Source organism: Chrysoperla carnea, chromosome 4 (genome assembly GCF_905475395.1).
Source record: "Chrysoperla carnea chromosome 4, inChrCarn1.1, whole genome shotgun sequence".
NCBI classification, from domain to species: domain Eukaryota; kingdom Metazoa; phylum Arthropoda; class Insecta; order Neuroptera; family Chrysopidae; genus Chrysoperla; species Chrysoperla carnea.
This window is the reverse complement of record NC_058340.1, coordinates 40,987,618-41,007,594: the sequence shown is the minus strand read 5'-3', so window position 1 is coordinate 41,007,594 and position 19,977 is coordinate 40,987,618. Positions and strand designations below refer to the sequence as shown.

The 19,977-nt window shown below is 29.3% G+C and overlaps 3 protein-coding genes and 1 non-coding gene across 7 annotated transcripts; 3 read left to right on the top strand and 1 right to left on the bottom strand.

The window, feature by feature from the left end:
• Positions 1–623: 623 nt before the first annotated feature.
• LOC123297531 (FAD-linked sulfhydryl oxidase ALR) lies at positions 624–5,117 on the bottom strand. Of its 3 annotated transcripts, none has more exons than XM_044879230.1 (4): positions 3,131–3,143; positions 2,676–2,836; positions 2,332–2,585; positions 624–1,130 (listed from the first exon to the last, which is right to left on the bottom strand). In XM_044879230.1, the coding sequence occupies exons 2-4, from the start codon at positions 2,832–2,834 to the stop codon at positions 968–970; spliced, it is 576 nt and encodes a 191-aa protein (XP_044735165.1). In that variant the 5' UTR covers positions 2,835–2,836; positions 3,131–3,143; the 3' UTR covers positions 624–967. The 3 variants fall into 3 exon arrangements, with proteins under 3 accessions (XP_044735165.1, XP_044735164.1, XP_044735162.1); XM_044879229.1 differs by lacking the exon at positions 3,131–3,143 and adding an exon at positions 4,997–5,117 and having other exon boundaries at positions 625–1,130; XM_044879227.1 differs by lacking the exon at positions 3,131–3,143 and adding an exon at positions 4,637–4,876 and having other exon boundaries at positions 625–1,130.
• LOC123297530 (leukocyte receptor cluster member 1 homolog) lies at positions 2,823–4,311 on the top strand. The gene is made up of 3 exons (XM_044879226.1): positions 2,823–3,140; positions 3,213–3,312; positions 3,470–4,311. Exons 1-3 carry the CDS (start codon positions 3,118–3,120, stop codon positions 4,274–4,276), a joined length of 930 nt encoding a protein of 309 aa, XP_044735161.1. The 5' UTR covers positions 2,823–3,117; the 3' UTR covers positions 4,277–4,311.
• Positions 4,515–11,709, top strand: LOC123297529 (zinc finger protein 879-like). Of its 2 annotated transcripts, XM_044879224.1 has the most exons (8): positions 4,515–4,579; positions 5,251–5,500; positions 6,719–7,722; positions 8,150–8,602; positions 9,118–9,384; positions 9,632–9,866; positions 11,091–11,176; positions 11,449–11,709. In XM_044879224.1, the coding sequence occupies exons 2-8, from the start codon at positions 5,275–5,277 to the stop codon at positions 11,620–11,622; spliced, it is 2,445 nt and encodes an 814-aa protein (XP_044735159.1). In that variant the 5' UTR covers positions 4,515–4,579; positions 5,251–5,274; the 3' UTR covers positions 11,623–11,709. The 2 variants fall into 2 exon arrangements, with proteins under 2 accessions (XP_044735159.1, XP_044735160.1); XM_044879225.1 differs by lacking the exon at positions 4,515–4,579 and having other exon boundaries at positions 5,210–5,500.
• A 1,563-nt stretch (positions 11,710–13,272) lies between these two features.
• On the top strand, positions 13,273–13,345 carry Trnar-acg. The gene has a single exon. It is a non-coding gene; the product is annotated as a tRNA-Arg (tRNA).
• Positions 13,346–19,977: the final 6,632 nt, after the last annotated feature.

Below are 19,977 nucleotides of genomic sequence, written 5' to 3'. Positions count from 1 at the left end.
TTTGTAAAAAATTGGAGTGTACATCTCCTCTGAATGAAGCACGATTGATGAAATTTGGTGCAAAGTAGTAGATAGGAGGGTAATCGAATTATTAAAATTATCGATTTTTACATCTCCTCCCTGATTGGGGATTACAACATTGAATCTTTATGCAAAACGGCAGTTCGAGTAACATCTCTGACTGGTATTAAAATATCCACGCGGTCATCTCATACGTATTTTACGTGCATTTCCAGGACCAATACTAAAAAAATTTAGAAAAACTTTTTTAGTCTTGATTTCGACCAATTTTTTGACGAAAGTTTTTATTCCGTAAGATTTTAACGTACTATTGCAAGATTGATTGTTATTTTTAAGGTAAAGAAAGTTGTTTAATCAATAGACAGATAGCGTAATTCGTAAAGCAACCCTTTGGATTTTTTAATTTTGTATGGAGTAAAGGTAAATACTGTCTGCCTTATCGATGTATATTAATACAAGAAGTTCAGCAAACGATCAAAATTTGGGAGCGCTGGCTCTTGGTTCACGAATAAACAAAACTTGTTTGGTTGGAATTATTGTTAAAAATTTTATTTCTTACAGAATTCAATAGAAATGTACAGTGTTTATCAAAAATTATACTACAGACGAATAAATAAGTACAAATATTACGTCTATGGAATTTAATACAAAATTGACGAATAATGTTTCAACATGATAACAAATACATTATTCCAATCTTGAAATGTTTCGATGAAGTGAAAGTATTACATAAAATTATTTTGTTCTTAAAAAAATGATTGTGTTTAAGAATAAAATAATGCTTTAAACTGGTTTTAAAACAACAGCCAGGTTTTTTGTGTTTTTGTTTATCATATATATCTCTGAATAATTGTTTATATGTATAACGTGTGTAGTAATACTATTTTTATAAATTAAACTAATAAATCACAAAATAAAAGAAAATTAATTCAAAATTCTAAGTGATTCAATCACAGGATCCATCTAACCAACCATCTCGCCATCTTTGATTTACTAGTTTACAATCAAATACAGGTTTATGAATACGTATATTTACATTATTGTGCATTCGACAAAACCATTGTGATAATGTTTCTTGGTTTTCAACTTTAGGAGGTTCTTTTATTATTCTGTAAATAAATTTTCTATTAGTATAATTGATTGAAATTCATTCGATCAGTAATTTTTCAAATCATTTGTCATTTTGGGGCACTAATACACTTATTGTTCTTTATCCAAAATAAATATGTCTAGGCGTATGCACTTTTCACAAATAAAGTTTTCAATTGGTAATGTAATACACAGGGCCCGATTAACAAGTAGGCAGAATAGGCAGTTGCCTGGGGCCCCCGATTTTAGGAGGCCCCCGAAAAATGAAAAAGACTTCTAAAATTTTCTTACAAACATAAAATTCTAGAGTGAAAGAAAAATATAATCAGAACTGAAAATAAATTTTACTCAAATAAATAAAACTCAATTGATCGCATTCGAAAGGCGACGACCGACGAACTAGACAAGGTTCCTAAAAAGGACCTTTCCGACTCATTTGATAAATTGTATGAGCGTGCAAAGAAGTGTATCGAAGTGAAAGAAGAGTATATTGAATAATAATCCTTCTCGCAATTAAAAAGAATCAAAGCTGCTGAAAGAGCTACAACGCGGCAAGAGCGACTCGAGATGATAGGTATTGTTTGCATTGAGTCAGATTTATTGAACAAAATCGATATTGATAATATAATTGATGAATTTGCCGAAAACAAATGTAGAAAACGACATGTTTAAAATGCAGATGGTAATTTTATTGATATTATTACATTGTGACAATAAAATTTTTATGACAGATATATTTTTGACAGATATACAGTTTGTATTTTTTTTAACCGAAAAAAGAAGGGAGCGGACGTGAAAAAAAGGACCCCCAAATTAATGGTTGCCTAGGGCCCCATTGAGGGTTAATCCGGCATTGGTAATATACATTGCCTATATTTTTTATAAAAGGGACTTATTCTTAGGGGGATTAATAGAAAATGCTTTTTATTGAGGTGCCGTGTGCCGTCATAACAGGTAGAAAATAAAAGTATGGATAAAATTAATATTTCAAAGAGATCATGCCTAAAAGTAATATTAACTAAATTTAAGCGTACAGATAACGCAATTTCTCTCGCTAGTCAGCGATATGAAGTCCCTATTAAAGGGATGCTCTCGGAGGTCACTATTTTGAATCCGCATTCCTTGTAAGTCAAAGAGAATGAGTAAATTTCAATTCAAGCACAAATTTGTTGATGCGTTATTGACCTCAGAACACTAAAGTATATATCTAAATAAACTTACTGATCTCTAAAATGTGACGCACAAGATGCACATGGATAGAAATTAGCAAATAATGATATAAATTGTGTCATTTGCTTTTTTTCATCTATCGTTGGTTTATCTGGATAATAAGCAGCCATAGTATGTAAAAATGACCAGGTAGCGTTTCCCAATTCATCTTTATCCACAGGACAATCTGTTCTTCGTTGATCACCATTATCACCGCTCATTGCAGTTGCCATCGTATTTTGAACGGAATTTTCGCCCGAGATGGTCTATCAATTTAAAATAATTAATTTTCATATTTTTAATAATTAATTTCAAATATTGCATCATGTTACGTCAGAATTAATGACAGAACATACCTGCGGAGATTTTGATTTCGCAGTTTGTGATTGCATTTTCGCCCATGTTTTAAAATCAGTGCACGCTCGGCAAGGTTTTGTTGGATCACTACTTGCTCTTGCAATTAATGTATCAGTGGCTTCTTTTGTAGATGTTGGAAAAGCATTGGGTGGTGACATTTCTAGAAACACGCCGAAATATAAGGTTAAATAAGATAGTAAATAAACAATACAGCCAAATATATGACATAAAATAGCACTAAACAACAATGAAAAAATAAAACGAAGACATTTTCATTGATGGTATTTTTTTGGATTTTTTTTGTATTATTTTGACAGAATATATCGTAAATGAAAGTGAAGAATTTTCAAAGTTTTTGTTTTTTATTAAATTGAAAACAAAACTAATGTTGTTAAGTTGAATTTTCAGAGAAAATTATTTATAATAAATTGATTGACAATTATGAATATTTTACCCAAAAAGAGGTAAGTTCCTAGGACAATTGCCAATAATAAATTATATTTTATCATTTTTAAATATTATTTGTTTTATTATAGGTGGCATGTTCGAACTAAAGAAAATATTGCCCGAGTTAGAAGGGATGAAGCTAAAGCTGCTGAAGAAGAACTTGCCAAACAAAAACGACAAGAATTAGCTGTAAGTAATAATTATTTAAATTTATAACAATTTTTACCGAAATGCATCTAACAATATAAAACATAAATGTCTTCAATATTTAAACTATTGTATAAGATTTACGTTAAACGGACATTTCATTTTCCGTAAAATTTATAAAAATATGTTTTTGTTTAAGGAACAAGAAGCACGAACTAATTTACTTAGAAAGCGAGCAAAAGACCGATTTAATAATGATGAAATTCCTGATGAAATAGAGGAATCTACTCCAACATCGGTAGGGCATGTTAATTTTTTTGCCGAATTAGAAGATGGAAAAGTTAGTCATCATAAACCAAATAAAGAACATGAAAAAGAAAAGAAAGACGAACAGGAAAAATATGAAAAACAAATTGGATATTTAACATATTTAGGACAAGATACTAACGAAGCTTTGGGTAAGAGAAATTGGTACGATGTTTTACCTGAAAAAGTGGATGAGAAAACTGAAGTTGGATTGGCAAAAAAATTAAGAGATGATCCATTAGGCCTAATTGATAAATTGCTTAAACATAATAAAACATCCACAAGCTTGAGTAAACCTAGAGAAATTTCATTTATTCAAAGTGAAAGCAAAAGCGAAAAAGAGAAACGTAAACGAAAGTGTAGTGAAAGTTCAACTGATGAAAGAAAATATAAGAAAAAATGTAAGAAAAGTAAAAAACATAAAAAGAAGCATAAAAGACGACGAAGTAGTTCAATTGAATTGAATCATGATGACTCGTATGAAATTGAAAAGAAAAAGAAATTAGAACAGTTACGACAGGAACGTCTGAAGCGTGAACGTGAAGAGCGATTAAAAACTGAGAAATTGTTAGCTAAACTACGTGGAGATGTCATCGAAGAACCAAAAATTGATCAAACCAAAAGGATTCCAATCAAACAAAAATATAATTCTCAATTTAATCCAGAAATTGCAAAACAAAATTATGATGATCGATATTAGATTTAATTTGCTGTTTGTAAATAGTTTGTATTGTACATAAAAAAAGTTCTATCGAATAAAATTCTTTTAGAAATTATTCCGTTTTTCTTTTCATAAATACAAAATTATCATTTCAAAATTTATAAAGTTTTTTTTATCGCATCAGACAGTATAAGAATAAAAAAGGTTTTTTTAAATAAATCCGCGCTTTTCTAATACATACTTGTCATGTGATCAATAATTGAAGGTCATGGTGGAAGTGAATATTGCTTAAATACTACTATAAAGTGCATTTTACGTGAATTAAATATTAACAATAATTTGGTAAGTATAGCTTTAATTTAAAATTAAGAATCAAATTGTAATCGCTAGTATAATTACCTAAATAAATACTGAATGGGGCAAACTGGTGTTGAGATTAAAACCTCGAACGAAAATGAGTCACAATCACTTTTTACATTTCGATACTTTTCTGTAAAATTTTGCCTTTTACCATATTAATGATTTTAATGTGGAGTTATTAGTTATTTTAATGAATTTTGACTTAGTTTATTGTATTTTTTTATATTTATTAGTCGAATTTGTAGATATTGGAACATAACCTTAAGGCAAATCATGAACTTTTTTCAAAACCCCACAATTTTTAAAAAAATGGACGCGGGTATTTTAAATATTTAATAATAATAATACATAAATTAGGTTGTAGATTTTAAAAAGTAAAATAGGTGAAATATTCACTACCTTCTTCATATGTGTAAATTTCAAATAGGATATAAAATTTTACGTATTACGTAAACAATTTTGATATCATTTTTAAAGATTTCCATATATAATTTTTTTTACCGAAACTTTAAAATTGTTTATCTTCGTACCAAATAAGACTTTTAAGTTTATTGATAAGCAAAGATAAAGAAAATTTACTTGTTTTAGTAACTTTTATTCATCAGCTTTGTTAACAACGATCTGAATTACAAATTTTATTTTTATATGTTTAGAACGAATAATAAAAGGAATAAATTATGCCTTTGGAGAAATCATCATCAAATATAAAATTAGAAGATGAAACTGAAGGTGTATCACTGTATACTTATACGTTTTCTGCGGAAAACGGAGTGGGAGGAAATGGATCATCACAGTTATTGTTACAAAATAATTTAACTGATGATACGAATATGTTCTTACAAGGCTTAGAAGATGGAACTACCGGTTGGACTTTGGATGGATTACCTGTTCTATTTCCAACTGGTAATTAATTTGTTTAATCGCTTTTCTTTGGAGTTTCCATTGTTCATTTATATATAAAACCTAAACAATACTACATGATAACTTTTTTAAAGATTATTCACTCAAAACTTTAAAGTTAACCAAACCCAAAACACAAATGATATTACAGATTGGCCACTATTCAGAATAATTTGGAATTATCTATAGGAATAAACTATCAAATAATAAAATTGTTTGTTTGTTTGTTTTTTTTTATTTGAATAACCCTAGACAATTGCTTTAAATCAAATATGACCCAAAGTCGAACTTATATTTACTCTATATATTTGAATATACAGGACAAAGAAAACAGATTTATCAAATTTCGAAACAAAAATTGTTTGCTAAAAATTTTGCCTGAAACCGATCTGAGAAATCAGTCATCGTATGGGATTTTGGACGATATGTTTAAAACTGCATTCAATCATCAATTTAATCCGATTTTTGTATTTTTTGGGTCAGAATTATCTTAGGTAATGAGTTTTATCGAAATTACAGACAAAAATTTTTTCCCGATTTTTTTGAAATTTTCTTAAGTCTCCCTTTTAAAAAATCGATAAATTATTTTTCCCTGTAATTTCGATACAACTCACTACATAAGGTAATTTTGACCCAAAAAATCCATATGAAGAATTCATTTCAGACAATTTCTAAGAAAATATTTGTCGAACAGTTATATGAACCGAACTTCCATTACTTTTGGACACTAATTACTTTAAACAATTAAAGAACCGGGATACCAATTTTTTGGGTTTTTTACAATTTTTTAAGTTTATTGATGCAATAAATGTTGATGCAAAAAAGCGGGTTCAAGTAAAATCGTAAAAATTTGAGAGAGAAAATTTTTTAATTTGGAAAAAAAACTTTATTAATGAAAATTATAACCCAAAAAACATCATTTACCGTTTAATCATCTGAAATTTTATCATATGCTATGAAATACAAAACCTGTTGAAATCCAAAAAACTTGATATTATCCACAGTATAAATTGTTTTCTAATTTTTTAATTGCAAGATATTTTACTTTCCAATGACATTACATACACTTTAGTAAGGCTTTAATCTGTATAGACTTTTAAAAATTTGGGAAAAATAGGAATTGTGCTTAAAAATTGATTCTTGCAGGCACTGCTCTTAGTATCGCCAGATTACTGACTGTATTTTATATCAAACATTAATTTAAAAAAATGGTTTTTCTAGATGGGCAACCAATGTTACATCAACTTACCGTGGAAGATTCAGAAATGTCTGAATCTGAAATTCAAGAATCCACTCCTATAATCGACACATCAAAAGAAATTACAATGTTACAACAATCAGAAAGTGAAAATCAGATAAATCAAAATGAAAATATTATTATTGTTAAAGATGAAGAAGGGCAAGAAGAAGAAGAACCATTGACTGAAATTTTGACTGAAAATGCAAACTTAATATCATCAGTATTGACTGAAAATGGAGATACAGAGAGTACAATTGAAATTCCTGGCAAAGGATATTTTACAGTCAGTGGACTTCTATTTCCAATTCAAGAAAGAAAAAATATTGATGATTCAAATGAAATATTTCACATTGATAATGACAGTGATGAAACATCTCTTGAAGATTCAAATCAGAATTCAATAGAAATTTCTGAATTAGCTGACGTCATAACAGCGTATAAATGTAAATCTTGTGATTATACGGGTACAGATAAAGAACTATTTCTAGAACATTACAGAGAATTTCATTTAAATAATATACAGTTAGTAACATTGCAGGATGAAAATACATCTCAACAATTTGATAATATTATTGTAAAATCTGAGACAGAAGCTCAACCAAAGTATTTTTTAGAAACGGATGAAGGTACTTATGAATTAAATACACAAGATGTTCAGACTATTGGGATTAATGGTAATAATTTAGAAAATTTGAACACGAATGGCAATAAAATGGTAGAAACAATTAAAGAAAAATATATTTTATTATGTAGCCAATGTAAAAAAGGATTTGATTCAATTGACGCTTGTAAACAGCATATGATTGATGATCACAAATTAAGAGAATTGTCTGTGAAATCTGAACCTAGACCCAAAATTATTTCAATCGCTAATAATACAATTGCAAATAATTCTCAAATTGAAGTATCTAATCTTGAAGTTCATGTTGATGATCGATCTGAAACCAATACAAATGGGAAACAAATCATTGTAGATGATCCGCGTGTAAGTAAAAAGGTTTTATAATTTGTAACAAATTTGACAAGTTTAATTTGCACTCGCAAATGACTGATTTTCGAGTTACTGAAATTTTTAACTTTTTTTAATTTCTGATATTATTTTATTAAAAAACTGGTTTTAGTATAAAAAATGTTTCATTTCGGTTATATTATTATTGACTCTTCTCTAAGAACTAATGAGTTAACAACTTTAAAAAAAAAAAAATTAGGGAAAGTCGGTTACCTTGGCTACTTTAAACAGATGAGTCACTTTCCTAGGATTTATTAAACATAATCAAAAGTTAAGTTTCCCGAAGGTATGTAAATTGTACGATATAGCCGTATTTAGTGCTTTCAATAATTTATCTATTATATTTATTTTTGACTTGATTCTATAAGTGAAACTTTAAATATTGTTTTATTTTTGTATTCAGGCTTTATTCGAGAAAACAATATTGAAAATTCGTAAAACAAATGCATCATTGCCATTAAAATGCCGTGTTCGAGGTTGTTCGTATAAGTTCGCAACTGAAGTAATACGCTCGCAACATGAAAAATGTCATGTGAAAAATGAAACCGTTAAAACCAATGGAAATGGAAGTACTAGTGGAGGTAATGTTGCGTATAAATGTAGTGAATGTGGAATTGCACAAAAAAGTTGGCGAACCACAGCGTTGCATTTGTGGCGAGCACATAGCATACAAACAGATTTAATTACTTGTCCAGTATGTAATGTTTTTAAAGCAACATTGCCACAATTAGAACATCATATGATGACACATGGCGATAAAAAAGCTTATTGCTGTTCAGAATGTGGAAAATTTTATAAACAAGCATCACAATTACGTAATCATCGACTTATTCATTTGGATAAAGTATCAGATAAGGTATGTTTGGACCTTGTTTTTTATTGTACACAGCTGCTGAGGCTATATCCACATAAATATTCTAAATTATCATATTCAGTGATACGTTGCGTTCATTAAACTAAGTTATATAGATTCTTGTCTTTAAAGTATTAAACATAATTTTTAATGTCTTTTCATTATCTCCTAGTAGGTGGTTTAGGTTAAAATTTGCTTCACCATTTCGTTTAAATTTCCTTTTGTGATAGCACAATCACTTAATATATGTTTAATACTTAATTGCACATTAATTTTTCACATTTCTGAAGAGGTTCTTGTTGGTTAAAAAGATGATTATGGGTAAGATTTGTGTGACCTGTTCTCAACCTTGCTAAAACCACTTCTTTTCTTAATATTCAAAGTAGCTGAAAATTTAAACAAAATAGAGAGCATATGCTCTCATCTAATATGCGAGCTTAGGTGACCTAAAATTTGATGGTTGATTTTTTTATTCTAGAATTTTATAAAGTCGAATATAATTCATTTATTTTTTACAGCGACCATTATGGTATCGCGAAAAAGAATGTGAACAATGTCATAAAATATTTTCAAATTCAAAAAGTTTAAAAAAACATTTACAATCTGTTCATAGCAAATTGAAACCATTTATTTGTAATGTATGTGGACATAGTTGCGCCAGAAAAGCAATGTTACAAATGCATTTACGTCAACATACTGGAGAAAAACCTTATTCTTGTGATATTTGTAATTATCGTACAGGCGATCATAATTCATTAAGACGACATAATATGAAACATACTGGTGTAAGTAATTTTAAATATAAATTCTAGTCACAGTGTCCGTTAGCATGATGCCATCGATAAATACACCTCTTAATTATTCTGAACCTAACAACTTTATCCTCGACAAAAATTTTCGGAAGTGGGCCAATTTCCTGAAATTTCTTAACTTTTCTAAAAGTTTCGGAGTTTGTGAGTTAGCTATCCCATTTAAAATAATAAAACGGATATTCGTGTCAATTTCAATTAATTTTTCATCAACTGTTTTTAGATTCGACCATACAAATGTCCTCATTGTCCATATACATCGATTCAATCGAATGCATATAAATATCATATTTCAATCAAACATCCTGGAAAACCTGGTGTATTTGCATGTAATATATGTTCATTTAAATCAGTGAGTGAGGAAAATTACATCAATCATTTGAATGATCACAAGCAAGGTGTCATACCACCAACGAAAGCTGCTGAAAGTGTTTCAACAACAACAAATTCTAATGACGGTAAGCATGAATGTCGTTCTTAAAGTTAAACTTATAGAATTTGAAATCTGTAATGATTATTTGAACCTAATGATATTATTACAAACTAATTTTAAATTTGATATTGGATCTGAGTCAAATTTTGATTATAATTAGTAGAAATAATTCTACTTAGCAAAACCAATTTAAACTTTCTTTTATAGATGTCTCCACTAGCGAACGCCATTTATTATTGAATCAAATAATAGTATACATTTTTTTAGTTTAATATGTATGAGTGTAAGTTTTGTGTATTTATAATCGATTTTTCGATAACAAATCACGTTCGCTAGTGGTGGCATCTAGATCCATAAATATTTTAAGTTCTACTTATTTTCATCATAAATATAAACAATAGACCTTTTTCATGAAAAACAGAAATGCTTTTTGATAATTTTTTATGAAAATATAGGTCGAGTAGAACCTGTAACTCGAAAATTACGCATTTTTAAGAATAAAAACACTATAAAAAAAATTGTAAAAAAGTCACAATATTTGAAATAATTTAAAACAATTTTTTTTGGCTCCACCGCACACGTGATCTGTGATGTCAATCCGACAAGCAATGACAATAAAATAGTGTCAACAGTCGTATTAATATATCATTATTATCAAGTTTAAATGACGTCAAACCAACCTTCGTGTAACATCTTGTGTTTCCGGATCGTTTTCGCCAATTTGAATTTTAATGATTTTCATTGTCTGTTTTCTCAGTCATATGGCTCCAAAAAAGTCGGGGGAAAAATTAGCCTATTTATCAAGACATTTACTTGCATTTAAAAAAAAGGAAAAAAAATGTGAAAAAGGTCTATAGTAGTCTGTAATACATACACACAACAAAGTTTAACCCTTTAAACTGATTTTTTTTTGTATCTTCTCGTACGTTTTCGTTCATTACTCTTGCGATGTGAGAAAATTTCCCACTACTATGCAAGCGCCAAAATATATGAAAATACATTAATTCATATGAAAGAATAGTATATTAATTTTACTTACTTATTAAACGTTTATCTAAATGTGGATATATAATGTGACTTATGAAATTTTGCAAAGATAAAAAATTTTCAAGTGATCATTCCATTTGAAATTTTGAATAAACTAAGCGTTTTGATGAATCTCTATACGCAACTGTTCTGAAGGGTTAACTTCTTTGTTTGCTTAAAAAGATTTCCGCTTGACTATAACAATTTAATTCTAATATTCCAGGGAATAATAAAAATGATGCAAGTAAAACTGTCTACTTTTACCAAGACGTTAAAAAGGAGACGAGCAACATCATACCACAACTACAGGTAATATTTGTGTACTTGGTTTGTGCTACGGTTCTTATAAATATCTTTTTGGATTTAAGCAGAATATTGTACAAGTGTATTGTTTGTTTTTATTAAAAACTGGCTTTAGCTCCTGCTATACAGCCATTAAAACTACGATTATTTGTCGTTGTAAATTAATTTTCTATTGATTTGGCGGAATTTACTTGTCGCATGCAAATTGCAATTTTACAATTGCGACAAATTTTGGAAAAAAACTTAATATCATTTTAGTAAAATATTTGTATTTTTAGGTTTCAACAAATAATGAGCAACGTAAATTATCTGTATATAGTGATAACGAAGAACCCTGTTATTTACAATACGATCCATTAAATGATGAACAGTGTATTGATACTGGAGGTATAACAATACCCGCCGAACCGGAATGCTCGTCGTTATTACAGATGGCGTTATTATCACAATAATAATAATATTGTTAATACGAAATGTTTGTTTTTTTCTAACATAAGAAATTTTTGTTTTCTGAAAGTGATATTGTGTGTGATATTATGTAACTCTTAATTATTAATTTGTATTTATTAACTGATTTAGGAAATACTTGTACATATATTTTTTTAATCAAATAATATTTATTTTTTTAAATAATATAATTTTGTGAATTTATTTATTTAGTACCAAACGCAAGCCCAGAAAATATTTTGTAGGGAGGCAATATGAACTGTTCATGAGCATTTTTTGAGTAATAATAAATAATTTTACTATTTTCATGCTATTGATTTTTTTAATTCGTTTCATTGCTTACTGACACTGGATATTTTGTTTACATAAAAAAGAAAAATGGTTTATTTTGCGATTATATGATAAGTTTCTGATATATCGGCTGAAATTGTTTAGGATATTGCAACGTATAAGATTTGTAACAGCATCTCAAAAACAAAAAATGGAAAAATCGCATGCATTTTTAATGATTGGATTAGTAGTTTTTGAGATATCGCCTAAAAAACTATTCAAAAAGCTCTTATTAAATTTGGAGATATTTTGGAGATATCTCGAAGAACAAAATGAGCTGGGTTTTTATTTTCAGGCTGAGTAATAAAATCAAACGCGATTGAATTAAGTACTTGGGGGAACAAATTAGAAATTTTTGTTCTAAAAATGTCATAAATTCACTTTTATAAACATAAATAAATTTGACCTTCCCTCCTCGGTACATATTTCTTATTTAAGGGTGGGGAATATTCTTTGGGGGTATACTGTACGCATATGATGATAAAGACTTCTGAAACAGATTATTCAGATTTCGCTTATAGACCGCAAGCTCATGCTTAAATTTTTGAAAGTAAGTTTAAGCTCCATGGCGTCAGTTTTTCGAGGTAGAGGTGGGTACAGATGAGAATATGGATGTCACACCCCTTGGTATCTCATCCCTGCAACAGCAAATACGTACGGCATTGATGGATACTATCTCTGTAAAAGTATTCAAAGCGAATAACATAAATGCCGCACAGAAATAAGTACTTAGAGCTTTGGAAATTGACAGGATATCAAAATTTTTTCTTAACTTCCTGTATCGACGTTACCGCATTTATTTCTGTACGGCATTTATGTAATTCGCTTCGAATACCTATGTAGAGTTTGTATCCACCAACGCGCTAGATATTTGCAGGTGCAGAGGTGAGATACATTCATATTGTCACCTGTACTCACATGTCTGGCGCAAAATTAACGCCATGGTGCTTAAACTTACTTTTACATGTATCAACATCTTTTTCAATATGTTTCCTGGTGGATCATTTCATCCGAGAAACTTCAGCATAGGCTTGTGGTCTATGACATATAATTGTTATTTGATCTATCAATTAAACGTAAATACGTACTATTTTATTAATTAATTCTAACGAATAACAATCTTATAGTTAGTCATAATGTATAATATATACGGGGTATATTACGTGTTTTAACTTTAATGATCTTCAATAAGTGATATGTAGGTATACTATAATATACCTACATATCTACTATTTCTACTATTTAATAATAGTAGAAATGTATTTTTAGCATTATTGTTCATTGTTGATTGTAAACATTGCTATTTATTGCCACGTAACATAACAGGCCTTGTGGCGCAACGGATAACGCGTCTGACTACGGATCAGAAGATTCCAGGTTCGAATCCTGGCAAGGTCGAATTAATTTTACTCTAAAGTTCTATTTTACTTTTTATAAATTTATTTTAAACTGTTGTGTGTAAATTTATTTAAACAAAAACATCGATTGTTTTAGACACATTTTGAAACATGTCTTTTTGATTTTCAAATTTATTAGGGGTAAATGATTTGAGGAACATATAAACTCTATTCATTTTAATTTTGAATTATAATCTTGTTTAAACTATTTATTATCCGGTTACCCTTTTCTTTACATAAAATATTGTGTGTGTATAATAGAATTAAATTTCTAAACAAATTATTACGATATTATTTTACACTTACATTGCACACTTTTTTACACTCCATCGGAAAGTTATGTGGCCGGTTCACATGTCTCAATTGGTAAAATGGAAAGAGTTTCACGTTTCACATACTTAAAAGTAGATGTTATGAGGGCTGGAATGATCTAGAATCATTGAAAATAAAAATTAATTTTCGAATCTTATCTTTTTACAAATAATGTTTTTAGTTTTATTCAGGGCCGTAACGAGGGTACATAGCGCCGGAGGCAAGTATTTAAGTTACGCCTTATATATATCGGGATCGACTCTAACGATTTTGATGAACATTCGTATACTGATAGTATTAAACATAAGAGTGAAGGCAAAATTGTACATTTAATTGATAAATTTGTATAATTTATTCAAATGATAAAGTATCAAATTAAACTATTGATTTCTCTCTACGTTTCCGAGCAAAACATATTTTTAAGGAACTCATTGCTCTCCTAAATGATGCTGGGTTATTTTGCATAAACATCTGATTAATCTTCAAAATCAAAATTTTGTTGAAAATAAATAAAGTAAATAATACAGAGTATTACAAACAAAATTGGATTAAAATTGTAGTTATTATTAATATATTCGCTCGGATATATATGAGATCGGATCAAATTTGCTTGCGTTATTAAAAAAAATCGAATTTCTTAACTTTATGACGTCATCAGAATCCAAAAAAATTAATTTTGCAATATCACATTCAAATTTTATCCAATTTTGATAAACCAAGTGTGTAATCCTACTAAATTTGGGTCATTCTTTTTAAATTTGTGATCAAAATTAACCTAGCTCTAATAGGTTTTCGGAATGTGGTGTCCTGGTACCGGAATTAAGAAAATTAGTGATAGCTAACGAAAAACTGACATCAGAGCTGAAAAGAATGACCCAAAAATAGTGGGTTTCAAAAAATATTCCAATGAGATCGGATCAAATTGGCCTGTGTTCTCAAAATTAGAATTTCTTAACTTTATGACGTCATCAGAACCCAAAAAAATTAATTTTGCAATATCACATCCAAATTTTATCCAATTTTGATAAACCAAGTGTGTAATCCTACTAAATTTGGGCCATTCTTCTTAAATCTGTGATCAAAATTAACCTAACTCTAATAGGTAGCAAGAATGTAGTATCCTGGCAGCGGAATTAAGCAAGTAAGTGATAGCTAGTGACAAACTGATATCACAGCTGAAAAGAATGACCCAAAAATAGTGGGTTTCAAAAAAAATTCCAATGAGATCGGATCAAATTTGCCTGTGTTCTCAAAATTAGAATTTCTTAACTTTATGACGTCATCAGAACCCAAAAAAATTAATTTTGCAATATCACATCCAAATTTTATCCAATTTTGATAAACCAAGTGTGTAATCCTACTAAATTTGGGCCATTCTTCTTAAATTTGTGATCAAAATTAACCTAGCTCTAATAGGTTTTCGGAATGTGGTGTCCTGATACCGAAATTAAGAAAATTAGTGATAGCTAACGAAAAACTGACATCAGAGCTGAAAAGAATAACCCAAAAATAGTGGGTTTCAAAAAAAATTCCAATGAGATCGGATCAAATTTGCCTGTGTTATCAAAAAAATTTAATTTTTTAACTTTTTAACTTATGATTTCTATCGGAATAGAAAAAATTTAATTTTGTTCTATCAGCTTTAGTAAATTCAGCGAATTTTGTTTGGTCTGACTCTTAATCCATTAAGTTAATTTTAAAAATAAAACCTTGCTTGCAATTAATTTTAAAGAATGTTGTTCGTAGGCACCTAAAATAGCTTGAGATCCTGTTGAAATAATTTTATGATCTACCTGTATCTATCTCAACTCATACTTAGAAAAACTCAAGTTTACGGTAATTTCACTGGGTCTTTAATTTGCATATTATTAAATAAATGTATAACTAGTTTAGCCTAGAGCAGGCTTTAAAATTTATAATAAACTTTGTACATAATATATTTATTTTAGATAATCAATTCCTATATTATTAGCATTCACGTTTTGTCCTACTTTTCGCATATAAGCAGCTTATTTTATTATGTCACATATCGTTATTGTTGTGATAATATAAATTTCAGGGGAAGGTTTAATACCTAGAATAAAAATTTACATTAATTTTAGTTTTCTAAAGTAACTTTTTAAAATATCAAAATGTAAATTGTTTTTGTTTATAGCACTATGATTCCTCAACACTATGTAGGTTATTTTTTCGAGAATTTAAATATTAAGCAACTATCAATTAAAACGTGTAAACCATGGTACATTAAATGCGACCCATGGTAAAATATCATAATGTACCATATATCTAAACCTGTACCTGTATCTGACTGTATCTGCAGGTGCTCTTTTCAACATGTAATTGTTACATTTCACTTCAGCGCACAGCATCAGATAATAAATGTGATTGAAACATTCGAAACACGTTTCTAAACATTCCTGCAGATTTCTCTTACAGACATCCACTATTCCGAGCACCCAGTAACAGCTTCAAGTTATAATGGCTTGGAGTGAATGAGACTTCATTTTTTAACTTATACTTCGCTTACCTGTACTTGGTAACACTTTAAAAATAAGAATAATTGTAAAATTTAGTTAAGACATATTATCATGTTTCACTGGTGCATTATGTTTTTAGATTCAAGGTACATTACTTTGCATACTTGAAATTTTACCTCCTCCGAATTATACGTTATATCTTATATATTTAAACGAGCAATTCTTGTATATATATATATATCAACGATCTTGGAAATGGCTCCAACGATTTTCATGAAAATGAGTATGTAGGGGTTTTTTGGGGCGATAAGTCGATCTAACAAGGTTTCATTTTAAAAAAACGTCGTTTTATTCGTTTCTTCATAAAAAACTGAAACATACATCGCAAAATATGACTCTTCCTGACATCTATTGGTGTATATCGTAGTTAATGAAATACAATGCAAATTATAACTCTTCCTGACATCTATTGGTGTATATCGTAGTTAATGAAATAAAATACCGGGACATTCAAATTGGTATTTGTGTGGAGACATTTAAAACGGTCTTCTATTAGTGATAAAATTTGTGTCTTTTTAAGAATACCGAGCAAAGCTCGGTCATCCAGATATTTTATATTTAACACAGGAATTTAGTATAGCACTTTGCATACCAACAACCAATGTTTTGCGTTGAAACATTATACAATGTTTAGTAATTGTAAATAGACTCTCAGAAGAATCAAAAGTTTTTACTTTAGTAGGAAAAAATTTGTATTTTTAGTTTATTCGTAAACAAAACCACATTGACAACCAGTCTTCAGCCTACCTACATTTTAAAAAAATAGCCCCATTTCAATACAAATGCTGTCCAATAAATAGCAATATCCACCAAGAAACTATCAAATAACTCAAGGTACCTACTATATACATTGTACTCCAGGTACTATATCTTTCCCTACGTACTGTAGAGACAATTTTGTGGGGTTTTGGGTTAAAAAAGAGAAAGATATCTTCCTGCAATACTGATTAAAAACACCTGGTGCCGTTGTCAAACATAATTATTTATGGTTGTCAGTATAAAGAATGTTTTAATATAAACTCTATAATAAAATAAGCTTCAATACACAACATTTAAATAAATAAAGAATGGTATTTATAATATTAATAACAATGAAAATTTTGTTAAACAAAATGAATAAATTTTAAATTGATTAAAATTTATTTTATACATATACAATTTAATTAATTTAGAGAATAGGTCATGTATTTATTATAACCTATATAATATAAATGTTTTAAATTGTTCAAGTCATTTTGTCAGAAGATAGATATATTTAATGTTTTAAATTATTATGTCGTATGTACTAATAACCTAAAGAAGACATTTTAACACTTTTCTGGTTGACATTAAATTTATTATAGTTTTATATACTCCAAATGTTATGTAAAGGCTAGTAATTTACAATATGGTTAGGTTACACGAAAATTCCCAATCCAACTGTATTCTAACCTAACCTTTTCTATTTTAACCTAACGTTAGAGAAGTTGAAATTTTTAATTCATAAGATTAAAAAAAAGTTTGAAATTGCTTTTCTTGTATTCGTAAATTTTTTTTCCAGTTCCTCAGAGTAGATGAAGCCAACTCGTAATAATGTAACTTACACCTCCTGTAATCTAAAAATATTTTGTTTCAATTCTTTTTAATTAATTGAAACCTTTGTAGGAAATTAATAACATGTCAAATCTATAATGAAATATCCTCTATGGGAAACTATATTCCCTCATTAGTTAGTAAGCTATTTTCACGTATCTGCCTTTTAAAAAGTTTTCTCTTATAACAATTACTGATAATCTTAAGAATGTAACGCCAAGTTGGGATTCATGTTGCTTTATTGAGCCAGCAGTAGATAGATAATTTTTGGCTTAGCCGGTAATTGTGTCGAATTTAAGTGGTGATCAGATAGACTGGCTAAGACCCCATGATGATATTGTTGTTTGATCTATTAAAAGATATCCTAATTGGTTGGTTTCCATTTGCTAAATGGCTCCTTTTTAAATATGGACTATGCGCAGATTCACAAAAATACTCAGTATGATCTTGGCGACAATCTTTTCGGAGACTTGATTCCAGACATAGCAAAAGTTTTATTGAAAGGGAGTTAAAAAAACATTTGGAAGTAGTGCTAAGGCAAAGTACTAGTTACTATACGGCAAAGGTATTATACTAAGTTATTCAGGTAATAGTTGAAGTTGTTTCAAGTGACTAGTCGTGATCGTGATTGCTATTGACCACATTTCCGGCCTGAATGGTTACCCACAAAAGAGCTTGTATACTGTCTTAACTGGAAACCATTATTACAAACTATGAATTGATTTGATTTCAACTGATTCCAGTAATTCAACTTAAGTTTGATAAATGAGTAATGGATGACATAGCATGATTATTCTGTTATACGAACGTAAGTTTAAAAATGAATCCAAACAACATAGTTTTTAAACAACCATGGATGGTTTTGATGAATTTTAAAATATGTACATAAGTTCTTCATTTTATAAAATAGATGATATGGGGAGAGATAGTTGTGTTGTTTCTTTCATGTCCAGGTGGTTTTATACGAACGCATCAATCATGGTCTTTATTGAACAAGACGTGAGCCAGAACAACAAGGTGGCAGATTCAATATAAATAACCCTATTAAAAACAAACAATCAAATTTTATATTGAAATGAACAATAACAAAACAGAAGAACGATGAACCATGTTTCAATTCATACAAATTTTGCATATATTTTCTAAGAGCTGACATGCATTTTTATGTAAAAATCCTAGCCGCCTGTTGATAAGTAAGTTGATAGTTGGTAGATATTGCATTTTGTATTCAGAGAAATGGGTTGAGTTAATTATTCACCAATAAAAAAATGAAATTAACTAGGTAATAAGCATTAGACATGCAAAAGTTTCTTGCCTTCAAAAGTCTTTTTGCTAATCAGATGATGATTAACTACACAAGCAGAAATTAAAACAGACGAACTTTTCGGCTGTTTATCTCACAAAATTTTCTTAATATTTTGTGATAGTTTGTAAACAACAATTGCATTTTCAGCTTCAAAATTTAAAGCACTGATAAACCAGATATGCCGCCCTTAGCTCATGTTGCTCATGGTACTGACTGTAACTGAACTTTTTTCAAATTATTAATTTAATTGTACTGGTTTTTATCGTTATTCGAGTACAGTCACTGATATTTGCCCCATTTTTGACACTAATGTTGATCAGTAAGTTAGTAGTTGGTGAACAAGATCTAGCCGTTTGCTTACCTAACACTTTGTTGGTAAATTCGCTGTATCCAAGATATTAAACCTTTTTAATTTTAATTCCTTCGTGCACGTAGACGTGTCTTCCAGAAACCTTTTTTTTATTATTATTATTTATGCTGGCCTTAGTGTTAGGATTTTTACATAAAAATCTATGTCAGTTCCTAGTAGAATAGCAAATGTATTGATGCTTAGTTTGCTTGCGATGTTGTTGTTACCTTGTTACCCTTTTTTATGATTGTATATTTAAATTTGGTACAGTGATGAATTATATTCATTTACTCATCGCGATCATGTATGGATTCCAGCTGCGATTGAGTATGCAAAAGATTAGTGAATGGATTTTTCGTGTTGGAGACTTTCAGAGAGCTAAATGAACAATGCAAAATGTGTATATTGCTATTCGAGATGGCTTTTAGGTGCAATGATTGTGGAGTTATAATGCTTGCCTGGGAATGTTCTTTGCTGGTTTTGGCTAGAGCTGAAAGGATATGGGCTAGAGTCTCAGCTGCGGCAGCTAGGCAAATGTAATTAACGGAATGTTCTAT

Excerpts from the sequence above, each read along its gene's own strand:
- LOC123297531 (XM_044879229.1), bottom strand. The coding sequence starts at position 2,834 with ATGTCACCACCCAATGCTTTTCCAACATCTACAAAAGAAGCCACTGAT. Across the intron at positions 2,586-2,675 it reads CGAAATCAAAATCTCCGCAG|ACCATCTCGGGCGAAAATTC; the intron begins GTATGTTCTGTC and ends TTAAATTGATAG. Across the intron at positions 1,131-2,331 it reads GCGTCACATTTTAGAGATCA|AATAATAAAAGAACCTCCTA; the intron begins GTAAGTTTATTT and ends ATTTATTTACAG.
- LOC123297530 (XM_044879226.1), top strand. The coding sequence starts at position 3,118 with ATGAATATTTTACCCAAAAAGAG. Across the intron at positions 3,141-3,212 it reads AATATTTTACCCAAAAAGAG|GTGGCATGTTCGAACTAAAG; the intron begins GTAAGTTCCTAG and ends GTTTTATTATAG. Across the intron at positions 3,313-3,469 it reads AAAAACGACAAGAATTAGCT|GAACAAGAAGCACGAACTAA; the intron begins GTAAGTAATAAT and ends TTTTTGTTTAAG.
- LOC123297529 (XM_044879224.1), top strand. The coding sequence starts at position 5,275 with ATGCCTTTGGAGAAATCATCATCAAATATAAAATTAGAAGATGAAACT. Across the intron at positions 5,501-6,718 it reads ACCTGTTCTATTTCCAACTG|ATGGGCAACCAATGTTACAT; the intron begins GTAATTAATTTG and ends TGGTTTTTCTAG. Across the intron at positions 11,177-11,448 it reads ACATCATACCACAACTACAG|GTTTCAACAAATAATGAGCA; the intron begins GTAATATTTGTG and ends TTGTATTTTTAG.